Source organism: Ammospiza caudacuta, chromosome 1 (assembly GCF_027887145.1).
Source record: "Ammospiza caudacuta isolate bAmmCau1 chromosome 1, bAmmCau1.pri, whole genome shotgun sequence".
Lineage (NCBI taxonomy): Eukaryota > Metazoa > Chordata > Aves > Passeriformes > Passerellidae > Ammospiza > Ammospiza caudacuta.
Genome location: NC_080593.1, coordinates 122703339 through 122715897, shown reverse-complemented (window position 1 = coordinate 122715897; position 12559 = coordinate 122703339). Strand labels below are relative to the sequence as shown.

At 38.6% G+C, this 12559-nt stretch overlaps 1 protein-coding gene across 1 annotated transcript in view; it reads left to right on the top strand.

Moving 5' to 3' along the window:
* The window catches only part of LOC131558561 (ATPase family AAA domain-containing protein 2-like), a 28230-nt gene extending 25067 nt beyond the window's left edge, over positions 1-3163 (top strand). The window contains exons 20-21 of the mRNA XM_058806429.1: positions 1541-1669; positions 3125-3163. Of these exons, the coding sequence (XP_058662412.1) occupies positions 1541-1669; positions 3125-3163 (168 nt within the window). The remainder of the gene's footprint in view (positions 1-1540; positions 1670-3124) is intronic.
* Positions 3164-12559: the final 9396 nt, after the last annotated feature.

The window sequence follows — 12559 nt, the reverse complement described above, 5'->3', positions numbered from 1 at the left end:
GATAAAATACTAATATCTACTTTTCTCAAATGTTTTCAAAATTCAGTGTTAGAATTTTGCATCCATACAGTTACAAGTTTTTTCTAGTCCCCTGTAGGATAGAGGCTCTTATCCTAAGGTATAGTCAGGGAAAGGATCAAACATGGGCCTAGCTGCAGATGGAAAAGGAGGCTCCTTTGCATGAGCTGGAGAGGGTGGAAGAATGACCTGCCCTTCAGGTGATACAGCCACAAGAAAAATTCAGGAAATTACTAGGTTGCACTTCTGAGGGTCGGTCAAAGCAGAGGAAGCTGCTGTTTACCTGCCATGATGAGAGGGAGTATTACTTGGTTGTTTCCCTTGTGCAGGGAGAAAGTCCCTTTGGTAAAAGGGCTCACCAGCATAATTTATATCACATTTTTAAGTGTTGATCTGAACTGTAAAGGTTAAATTAACTTTCCAAGATGGCTTCCAAAGGAAGCAAATTTCAGGGGGTTGTGTTGTTCATGACTGCTTGTATATTTAAAAAAGCTACATGGTTTTTTTCTAGAATCAGGATGCTAATGGCATGTAATCTGAAATTACTGCCTACTGACTGGAGAAATGGTAGGGTAGAGCCCTTACTGATGTTCCTGCTCATATGTGTTTCAGCTGTGAGGAGAGGGCTACAGCCATGAAACACATATTTTAGAAGTCTTGTTTCCATAACATGGGTGTCACTGGAACTCACTTCTTGTAGCAGAGAGCCCCTCTAAGATGGATCTGCTTGGTTTTGTACGGGGTTTTTGTTTAGTTAATTTTATTTGTTTTCTTGGGGGTTTCCTTTGGATGTGTGTTCACTTATTTGCTTCATATTAGGTGTAGAACTCAAATCTTGTGATAGCTGATGTAAGCGAGGCTGAGTCTGATGGCAAGCAGGTGTGAGGCTGTAATATTTTTATTTGGTGTGGCTGCTCTCTTCAGATATATCTGCACAGCCTCCCACAACACACAGCTACTGAACAGCCCCAGCAGTGCTGCTGCTAGCTTGTTAGTGTTGCTTTCCCCAGATTACCACGTTCATGTCTCTGCTAACACAAGGAACTGTGTGAGAGATTGGTAATTTCTTACAGACTGCTCTGCTAGTTCATCCACTCTTGAGTTGAAGGGTAGGAGCTGACTGATGTTAGTCACCGCACTGATTCAGCTAATGGGGAGAGGTGAGCACCTAAAGATGCTTCTGTTTCCACCTGGCACAGCTCTGTCTGGCAGATCTGTAGGCTTGTTTCTAAAAACACATTTTCTAGGGCCCTGTATTGCATTTGTAATGAAATGCAACCATGACTTCCCCGAGGCAGCTCCTCAGTGACAAAGTGGATCGTGTCATTCCCCACTGTTTTAGAAGTAGTTGAATCACAGTTATGATCACTGATGTCATATAGTGATGAGTAAGAAAATCCTGTCTGAAATGTAAGCTTTTTCTCTGACATGTGGAATATTAATTTGCTTCCTCCAAACAATGTAAGAAAATAGGATGTATCTTGTGCAACTCTGAATTGCAATTTCCATTTTTTTGCTTCAGCGAGTGCTGGATTTGGTCATTGTGGCAACTGAGAATGTCAGTATATCTCGCATGGAAAGACTCTATGCCCTTCTTAGCCAGTGCATTTACCGACATCGGGAAGACGATGACAAAACTGAGTTAGTGAAGGTAAATTTTTTGTCTTGTAGCCCTTTGTGTCACATGCTATTGTACATGTGTGTGTGTTGTGTATGTGTGTGTGTGCGCTGTGAACATCATGCTTATTTGGCATTACTCTGTACAGCTCAGTTGCCTGTCTCTCAAGGCTTTCATTTCAGCCTGGAAGACATTTATTCATATTGCAAAACCTTTGTTGTATGTAGCATAATTTTTGACAGTTTCAGCAGGAAAAGGCTTGAAGGCAATGAGTCCACCCACTCAGGGCTCTCAAACCATTTAACCTCAGTCTGTCAATAATCTTCTCCAGAAGCCTTTCAGGGGTGGGAGGTTGTAAAAGGAGGGTGCATTTCTCAGTGTGTCACTTCCTCTTTCTCCCCCTGGAGGCAGGCACATGTGGTAATGCTTGTATAGTAGTAATTCCATTCTTGAAAAGAAATTAAGGATACAGCATAACAAGAACTTGAGACTTTTTTCTAGTCTCAGCAGACTTTATTTTTAACTAGCATTGCCCAAGCATCTTTAATTTGACAAATGGGGAGTTTTCTGCCTATGATAGTTTGCTAATGAGTCAAATTCTCTAGTCTTTCCCTCTGTGAGAGGATTTCTGAGTTGTCAGAACTAGGCAGAAATCTTCCACAGGCACCCATGGTCCCAGTTGGACATTCCTAGCATTCAGTTCATTAAGATAGGTTGGATATTCAGTCTTCAGCTTCAAGGCCTTTGAATCCCTTTCAGATGCTTGTGCCTGAGAATAGATAAAATTTGTTATGCCTCTCAGTCTGCCTTAAAAAAATGAGTAAGCCTGTTCTCTTTGGCCCTAGCCATCTTAATCCGTTCTTCCACAGCTGATAGTTAGAACAGACTCTGTTCTGATTGTGCAGGCCAGTCCTGAAAAATGCACCCACCCTTTTCTCATTTAGCATAATGATGTGGTGTGGTGTGAATAGGGAACTGTTTGTGTTATCTCAGTGCTTTTGAGCTTTTGTGACTGGACTTGATTTTTTGATTTGTTTTCTACTTCTATCTTAACCAAAAAACACCTCCTCTTCAGAGTACCTTGCATGAACTGATCAGGGGGAACCTTTCCTGTATATGGAGAGAGAGACTTTAACAAAGTACTTAATCAGAGTGCAGAAAAGAACAGTTCCAGCTTTTAGTTGTGGTTCTTTGGGAACTGCTTCTTTTCTCATTGTTGAAACCATCATTGATAAAAATCCATAGTCCCATAATACAGATTCCTCCAGTCTCTCTAGCCTGCTCTGTATTTTGGGTGCCTAATGATTTGTTTGAAGCTAACAGGTCTAGAAAGATGTTAGCACATGTATCGGCTAAACGTGTATTGGCTAAACATTACTAATAATTTTAAATATCAACAGACTCTTGATTCTTTTGATGAAGAAGCAAACAAGGTTCTCTTGCTTGCATTCACACTGTGACTCCTGATTTGTCTTTTTTTCTTGTTAGGCAATGGTGAAAGAAATTGCAATGTTAAGTTATCTGTGATACTTGACTTCAGTATATTCTAATGTTGATGTACTTCTCCAAAATGGAAAAATTATGTTTAATGTCTCAGTAATTGCAACAACTAAGAACAGAAGAACAGGAGAAAGAAACATCTTTTACTGTATGAAGGAAACCAGACATAACCTCCACTCTGACTATGGATCATCTCCTCGGACACTGGATGAAAGCCCCTTTCAAGACAACAATGTTTACTTTCCATGGAAACATCATGAAATTCTTCTAAAGGGTCCTGTTTCTGACTCCTGATATTGTCACAAAGCTTCCAAATATTTTTGTCACTGTAAGATGCGGGGACTGATTTTATTTTTCCTTTAACTTCTTCCTCTAATTTCTACTGAATAGAAGTGAGCTGGGATGCTCTGGGTTCTGCACCTTGGATGCAGCAACCTTGGTTGTGTGTACAGACTGGAGAATGAGATGCTGGAAAGCAGTGCCACAAAAAGGACCTGGGTCCTGGTTGATGGTTGAATCTGAGCCAGCAGCCAGGAGGGCCAAACATGTCCTGGGGGGCATCAGGCACAGCATGGCCAGCCAGGCAAGGGAGGGGATTGTCCCACTCTGCTCTGCACTGGGGTGGCTTCACCTTGAGTCATGTGTGCAGTGTTGGGCTCCTCAATATAAAAAAGACATTAAATTATTACAGAGTGTCCAAAGAAGGGCAACCAAAATGGTGAAGTGCCTCAAAGGACAGCTGTATGGGGAGCAGCTGAGGTCACTTGGTCTGTTCAGCCTGGAGGAGCCTGAGGGGAGACCTCACTGCAGTCTACAGTGCCCTCATAAGGGCAAGAGGAGGGGCAGGCATTGAACTTTCCTTTGTGGTGACCAATGACAATACCCAAGGGAATGGTCTGAGGCTGGGTCAGGGGAGGTTTAGGTTGGATATCAGAAAAAAGTTCTCCACCCAAAGAGTGGTTGGGCACTGGAATGGGCTCCTCATGGAAGTGGTCACCGCACCAAGCCTGACAAAGTTCAAGAAGCGTTTGGACAATGCTCTCACACATGTGGTGGAGTTCTTGGGGCTGTCTTGTCCAAGGCCAGGAGTTGAACTTGATGATCCTTGTAAGTCCCTTCCAAGTCAGAATATTCTGTGATTTGTGAGAGGCAGTACTGAGATCAGCCTCCCATCTGTGGCACAGGTTGGCAGAGGATGCCACTCCTGCTTGTGACTCTGGCTACCCTGTCACCTCACAGGGGTGGGGGGTGAGGGGAGCACTCACTTGCCCCATCCTTGTCCCCCAGCAGCCCTTACCAACAGCAGTGGTGCAGGCATGGGCAGGTTGGACCACACTGCTGCCTTGCAGGTGGCCAGCACAGGGATGTTGGAAGTAGATGATATTTATTTATTTTCCAACCCAAACCATGCCACAGAATGTGTGTCCAACTGTGTATATATATGTGTGTGAATATTTATGTATAGATATGGTATATACCTGTGCTCTCTCTGCATGTGCCTACTGAGAATAAAGCTTTTGGCTGCTTATCAAGTGAGTATTAACTATTAACATAGCATAAACTCATTTTTTTACAATTCTCTTCTGGCCTTTAGAAGGAAATAGATAAGGAGAAACAAGAGATATGAGTATAGCACGTGGGTAGTCTGAACTTGACTTTAAAAAGGCCTGACAGAACTCTGTGCTGGAATGCAGAGCTTCTTCAGCAGGCATAAAGACTATAAAGTTTTTAGTCTGCAACGGTGCTAGATTAAGTAGTTTTTTAATACATATATATTGGAAAATATGCTGAGATCCAATATAATTTCTTACTACTGTTTACATTACATCACTATTTTGCACTGTTGCTGCAAATGTGTTTTGGAATGCATTTTAGCCTTCAGGAGTTTCAGTCCTCCCCAAACATTCTCCATTGTTTGTTTTTTTCTCCCACAAACACTAGAAATTGCAGTGGTTTAATTTCCTTGTTCTGAAGGCTTCCTTTGCTTTTACATATCTGCATGAATTGGTCTTCTATAATTTCCATATTGCCTCAAGTAGAATTAAGAACCCTATTAAAGAGTACTTATCAGAGAAGCTAGGAAGGTGGAAAAAAGAAGTAATCCATTGAAAACTCCAAAGTCCCTTATAAAGTTTTTGCATTGTTAGCCCAGTTTAGCACTTTAGCTGTCTTTTCTGCCTAAAAGGCACACTTTCAAAGCTGCTGAGCTTTTTCAGGTGTGTTGAATTACAGTCTTTTGTTGCATGACAGAGCTACTTCTTGGCTCACAAATTGTAATTCCTGCTAAGTATGACAGCACAAGTTCTTTTTTTTAAATCTTGCTAGGAGTGCTGAACCATCACACAAATTGAACCAGTAGACTTTAGAATGAGATATATTAAAATTCTCACAACCATGGAACATACATTTAGTTATAATAGAGGTTATATCATATTATATGCAGTTATTTTGGAACAAAGGGGAAGGAAATTGTTCAATACTCTTGATATATGTGTGTATTTTAGCATCAGCTAAAATGCTGCTCTGCTGTAATTACCTTTTCATATTAGTCAATGGCAATAGTTATAAGATATAGAATGATGGAAAAATTGAAGTAAGACAACTCAAAGGTTCTTTTAAAATAACATTACTGAAATTATTAATCATATGTAGAAATACAGGACAGACCAGACTTCTGGTAGAATACTGAGTAAAATAATGGATTTGGAAAATCACATCTGCCTAGAAACTACTGGCAGTTTCCATTAGGTGAAAGATTTTATTTACAAGTATGCCAAGATTATGCGTGGATAATACCATGCAGACATTTCACAGATTTATGGGTGTTTTCCTGAGCCAATAATACAGAAGCAATTAGATGCAGTAAACTTATGAGAAGGCAAAAAGACATGGGTGAAGCTAGTCTGCAATAGAAAATAGTTATAGTTCTGAAACCGTGTTCTGTCTTTCCTTAGTCCTCTGGGCATGCATCTGCTGTGGTTTCAAACTGTTTGGACTTTACAAAAGTGGCAAGGCTGAATTAATGACTCCCTTGTCACATTCACAGGCCATGTGAGTCCTGGGGAATTCCCATGGTGAGGTCTAAACACAATATTTCTGTATTTCAATAGCTTCCTTGGGAGATCTGGAGGTCTCTACCTAAGCCTATGGCCCCTTTGAGGATATTGTTTCTTCCAAGGGGACAGCTTTCCTTATGGAACTTTGATCAGTGGGAAGGGAAGAATTTTCTGATTAATTGAATAGAGAAAGTAAAAGAGAAAATGAGTCTAATTTCCTGAGACTTGATTAGGAGCAGGGTATTATCCAACATATATGTTCCCATTTTACTCTTTCTAACTTAGATTTCTTGATTCAGTATTAAAGATTTCAACTGCCTTCTTGTAAATAAGTGCATTTTATGGAATAAAATGAAAGGGCAATTTAAAAATAAATGAAAGGCTAAATTTCTCCTGTTGAGAGTACTGTTGGCACTTGTAGGATATTTTTATGACTTCTGAAGCTTAAACTATAGATCTTTTTGTAAGCTTTAAATATTAGACATTTTAATGGCTCATTAAGCTAATATATGTATATAAGAATAAAGGCTGCATTATTCTCAGTTAGTGTAATGCAGTTTTAGAGACAAATGTGTTACAGTATTCAATATTATGAACTCAGCAGGGTCTCCTCCCCTTTGCTGAGATTAATTCATACGTGGAAAAGGAACTGATAGGTGTTTTATTCTGTCCCAGCTGAAGAGCTACATGAGACTTGAGTTAAAGACAATGTATTTGCTACAGTATCACCAGCCATGTTCATTGGCACATTCACATCACTGAATATAAAACCATTGTGTTGCCCTAGTGTCTGGGACTCCCCCTAGAAAGGGGAAAGGTAAGTTGGAATGCTGTGTAGCACTGGCTGTGGTCCACCTTGCTTGCTACCAGAAGCAAATATTTCTCATATTTTGTCTTTTCTCTATGTCTCTTGTTTTAACCAGGGACATGCTCTAACAGCCCCTATGCAAAACTCCTGATGAAATTACATGGAATTCTCCTTGGCTAAGATCATAGAATGCTTGGATTGGAAGGGACCTTAAAGAACATCTAGTTGTAACCCCCTGTTGTGTGTAGCTGCACCATCAACCAGGCCAGGTTGCTCAAGACCCCATCCAGCCTGGTCTTGAACAATTCCAGGGATGAGAAGTCCACAGCTTCTCTGGGCAACCTGTTCCAGTGCCTCACGACACTCAAAGAATTTCTTCCTAATGTCTAATCTAAACCTGCCCTCCTTTAGCTTACCACTGTTCCCTGTTGTCCTGTCACTATATGCCCTTGGGAAAAGTCCCTCTCCAGGTCTCTGGTAGACACGTTTAGGTACTTGGTGTCTTCTATAAGGTCCTTTGTGCCTTCTCCTCCCCAGGCTGAAAAACCCCCGCTATCCCAGCCTTTCTTCATAGGAGAGGTGCTCCAGCCCTCTGATGCATTTAAGTAAATTGTACAAATCCATAGTGTTTACATGCTTTAATCAATTTAAATTATGTTTACAGATTATCTTTTATGTAAATGAAGATTTTTCTCATAAAAACACATGGAAAGAGTCCCTAAGTTACTGGCCAAATACTGGCATCCCTGGTGTACTGAATAATGACTGACATTTGGCACCATTTTCTGTGGAGTTATACCTGAGATACACAATTGCAGCTTAGGCAACTGTATTTCTATGAAATGATCATTAGGGACCTCTCAGAAACTTTGCTTGTTTAGAAGTAATAATTTATTTATGTGTTTGTTCATTTTTCTAAATATGCCAGACAGTAGGAACTAACACCTTTGCAACTGTTCCCACTGTGAAAATAAGGTCTTGGGAACATGATTCTCTGGCTCTACTGATTAGCTCAGCATTGAATGTGTTTAGCAACCTGGAAGAAAGAGGATGAACTTGGAACAATGTTAAATACTGAAATGCTAAATGTGAAAATATTAAAGAGAGACACACTTTATTGTATATCTATAGAAGTGTCAGAGAAATAAATTGTAATGAATACCAGAAATTCTGAGATTCATTTGAATGGGTGAAACCAAATCTGTAGCTCTTTTCAACCCACGCTTCCACATGAAGAGGAAATAATTTACTGTTGTTTAAAAATGGGAGGTTGGTAGATTTCATCAGATTTCTTATGCTGTGTAAATAGCTATTGTGACAGACAATACCTCTGAACACATGCACAACAGCAAAGTAGTTTGCCTTGATCACTCATCACAATGAATGTCAAATTAATTTGCAACATCAGTACATTCCTGGAATTACAATTTTATTCATTCTGAGCTCTGGATACATTGCTGACAGTCCCTGAGTTTTAATTCTGCAGAAGACATGACTAGAAATTCCAAGGGAAAAAAATATGCTGATTATACAGAAATCATTTTCATTTTTAACTGGGGAGAAACACTGAAGTGAAACTGTACTCACAGAAAGCAGAGGTAGTGGAATATTTATGCAGTGGTGCCTGTTTAAATCTGTTTCTTCTTTATTCATTTTATGTGGGTGAGAATGAGATTCAGACATGAAAAACAGTAGCTACTCTTCTGTTATATTTTTAACACTATAAAATTGATTTTCTTTCTGTGTGTACTAAGGTCTTTATTTCTTTTGATTACTGAGAATCCTATTTTGTCCTCCCCAAGAAATGTGAGTGGCTTTTGATTTAGTTTTGTAATATTTAATAGAAAAGTTGGAGCTTTTCTCCCATCTTGCAAGGTAAACATGTGAAACCTGCTTGAAGTTATTAAGCAGGACTCGCTTATGTGCTTCTGATGAAAAGGGTGGTCAGGCAAGCAGGAGTGGCTGATAATAAACCAGTGGTTGTATTGTTGCTGCTAAAAGACACTTCTTTTGGAGATGTAACTGTTCATACTAGAACATGAAATTTTGGAGATGCTTAGTGTTCATACTAGAATGAAATTATTCCAGTATATGTATGCTTTAATTTACTGCCAGGTATATAAGCCTTGTAACAATCCCAGTGATGTGCAGGTTAACACTTCCATTCTTCTGTGTGAATGGAAAATGATGTCCTGGATATGTGAGTTGTTTTGAGTATGAATTAGAGTTGTGAGAACTATGAGATCTTTCTGCTGTGCCTTGGTGAACTTGGTAAGAAATCTCTAAATTGTGGCTATATCGTAGCACAAATGCAAAGTATTGTAGGGTTTTGGTTTGCAGACCATGGTGCTAAGACAGTGCCACATTCCATATGTGCTCTGTGCATGTGTGGGTGTTTTATGTGTGTGTGTGTGTATATCTATATATATATCTATATATGTACATGTGAAAGTGCTCAAGTGGTCAGCAGACTTGCCACTGGAAGATGAGTCACAGATATAAGATGTTTCTGTTACCATCCTGCTAAAGGATTGAAAAACTGAAAACTTAGCTCCTTTCTAAGAATGGTACAATTATGCCAGCCTCTGTATATATTAAAATGAAATTATTAAATCAAAACCAGTAAGAGATTAAGAGGGGAAAAGTGGTAAATAAAGGCAGTTTTTTGAGTGGCTGAGGAAATAAGTTCTACTTTATGGATCGGTGGTTTTGATCATTAAATTCCTCAGTGTTTAATAGAAATACTTCCAGCAGTTGGAGCATTCACAGTGGCTCTTTTAACTGTGGATTGTCCAGAGTCTAACTGGACTAAAGTTCACTTAAAGCTCTTTTCCATAAGGACTCCACTAAATTGCAAAAATATCTGAAGAAGCTTTTTTAGCTTTCATAGCATGGATATGAATAATGTACTGATACTTGACAGCTGACAGCTCGCCTCTTGCTGTCTAGTAGAAACAAACTGTTGTGGGAAGATATTTTGAAGAATAATGGCAAATTGCCATTTGAAAACTGCAACATAAGAGAAGAAATAATAAAAGAAAAGATTTCTTTTGCAAAGGAAACCAATAGTTTCATGAGTAGTTTCAATACCAGTGAATGACAACAGAACTCAACCTGAATGTTTTGCTGTAGAAATACCTAAATTGTAATTTAGCAGTGATTCACAATAAATTGTCACTGTGCTGATTTCCAGTGGGGGAAAGATGATAATCTGTAGAATGCATGAGAATGAACGGTGAGAAATAACAAACCAAATTTATTTATAATAACATAAAAATGCTATTGAATGGCACCATTCCTTCTGATGCCATATGCATGGTATGTCTTTACTTTCTGCAAATAAATAAGATTTTATGGTTATCATAATTCAACATCATTAAATACTTTTTAGGACTAAAAATGCTTCTGTAGCAGCCTTGAGTAAACTCGTGTTCCCTCTGGGCTTCCTGATGTTAGCTAACAAAATTGCAGATAGTTTTTCCTCATCATCTGATTAATAGTGTCTATTTTTCACTCAATGAGAAATTTGCATTCAGAGAGTCAGCAGAAACATGGTTTAAGCTTTTTCAGTAAATTAAGGTTTAACATGATAACCTGAATATTTAGGTTGCTTACTTTCCTGGTACTTATATCTAGAAATGCTAGGGATTTTTTTTCCCTATGAATAGATTATGGTGGGATACTTTCTGTGCTAACCTAATGCTATCTCAGTATTTTGTCAATATTTTCTCTACTGACCTGCTCTATTCCTGGTCTGCTAAGAATACATCTTTCTTTAGGACCTAATCCCAGCTACATATCACACTTGCAGGTTATCATAAAATAGTTCTCCTGCTTTCTGGCTGGATTTGTGTCCAGCCATAGGTCAAATTGCATCAATAAAATAGTGGAGATTTTCTATATTTTATTTTCTTACTAGCATCGAGTCAGTTCCTTTCTTGGGCTGCTTTGGGTCTGGGATGAGATGCTGGGGTTCTTGATTTTTTTTTTTGAAATGTGCTCCACAAGAAAAAATAGATGGAGAGGAGAAGATGGGAAAAGATGAAATGTTTAGAACAGAAATATTTTCTAAGCTCATGGTATGATTGAAGAGATGTTGAGCTAGGAACTACATTGGTGTATCTTGGTGCTTTGAATCTGCTTTTTAGAAAATGCTCCCACTTTTTTTTCTTCTATGTGATTTAGTCTCCTTTCTGCGCAACCAAAATCTGAAGAGGCCCAGGTCTTGGTGCAGGATGGAACCATGTGGAAGCTGGAATATTCATGTAGAACTGCAGTTTTGCAAAAACTCCTGGGTACCATGATTAGGTGTGTGGGCTGCTTGGTTTTTGAATAATGTATAACCCCCGAAATCCTTTCCTTAAAATGCAGTTACTCGCATGAATGCCAAGAAGAAGATATTTGGACAAGCAATAAGAAAGGTGTGGTTTGTTTTTTTTAAAGGAAAAAGGAAGTTGGGAATGTGTTCAAGGTAGAATAGAAAGATGGAACAAATTTAGATTTATGTACAGTGCTGCACATTCATAGAGGGAACCCTTAGATTAAAAGCTGAGAGGGTAGAGGTTCTGCAGTACAGTGAATGGTGTATTAAGAGATGTATAGCACAGTGAGGCTGTGAAAATAAAGTGTCTCTATGCTCTCATCAAAGGGATGGATTTGGACATCCATTTTTGCTTCATTGCAGTGCTGTTCAGATGTTGTCATTAAAAATAGCTTTCTAATTTGAAGGTGAGGGCATTATAGTCCTACTTTTCTGAATGGTAGAGTTGCTCTATTATAGGTGGATTTGCAGCAAAATTTTGCCTGTAAAAAAAAAAATCTGTTATTTTCATGAGTCATCTTAAAAAAGTAAAAGAATTTCCACTATAATCTAATTTTTCTCTTACAGTTTTAAGGTGGACAAGAGATTGGTTTATCCACTACGCCTGAATATTAGGCTGAGGTACCTAGGTTTGACTAGCCAAAAAAAGGGTGCCAAATCTTTCCATGCTTCTGCTTTCCATCCTGCAGGCAATACTGTTTACTCACCCTTGTGAAGTCATTTGAGGCTTTGTATCCAAGACACTGTGAGTATAATTCTGAACAGAGGGGAAAAAAAAAAGGCTTAGAATCACTACATTTCATTTTTTTATAAAAAAGCATGGATTCTGACTTTATTTGCATAGCCAAGTGATTTATTTCTATACACATTGTCTGTCAGAGATTCCTGTATAATTTTGTTGAGCAATGACACCTAAAGACACTATGGATAATTGTTTTGGTTTATATGCAATGTTCAATGTAAAGCGGTTTCATGAAGAGAACTGAAATGAGACACAGATGATTCATTTACACATTTATTTACTATCCTGCTTATTCTATCAGACTGAAATGGAGAACAATGCATTTATTTTAAAGACATTTGACATAAATTAAACAGATATTTTGATGTTGAACAATTGTACAGACTACAACATGCATATTAATATGTAGATTGGTGCAGAAATACTTAGTTGATCAGCAAAATCTAGTATGACAAAAAATAATAATCACATTTCCTTTTTTATGAAGTTAAAATGC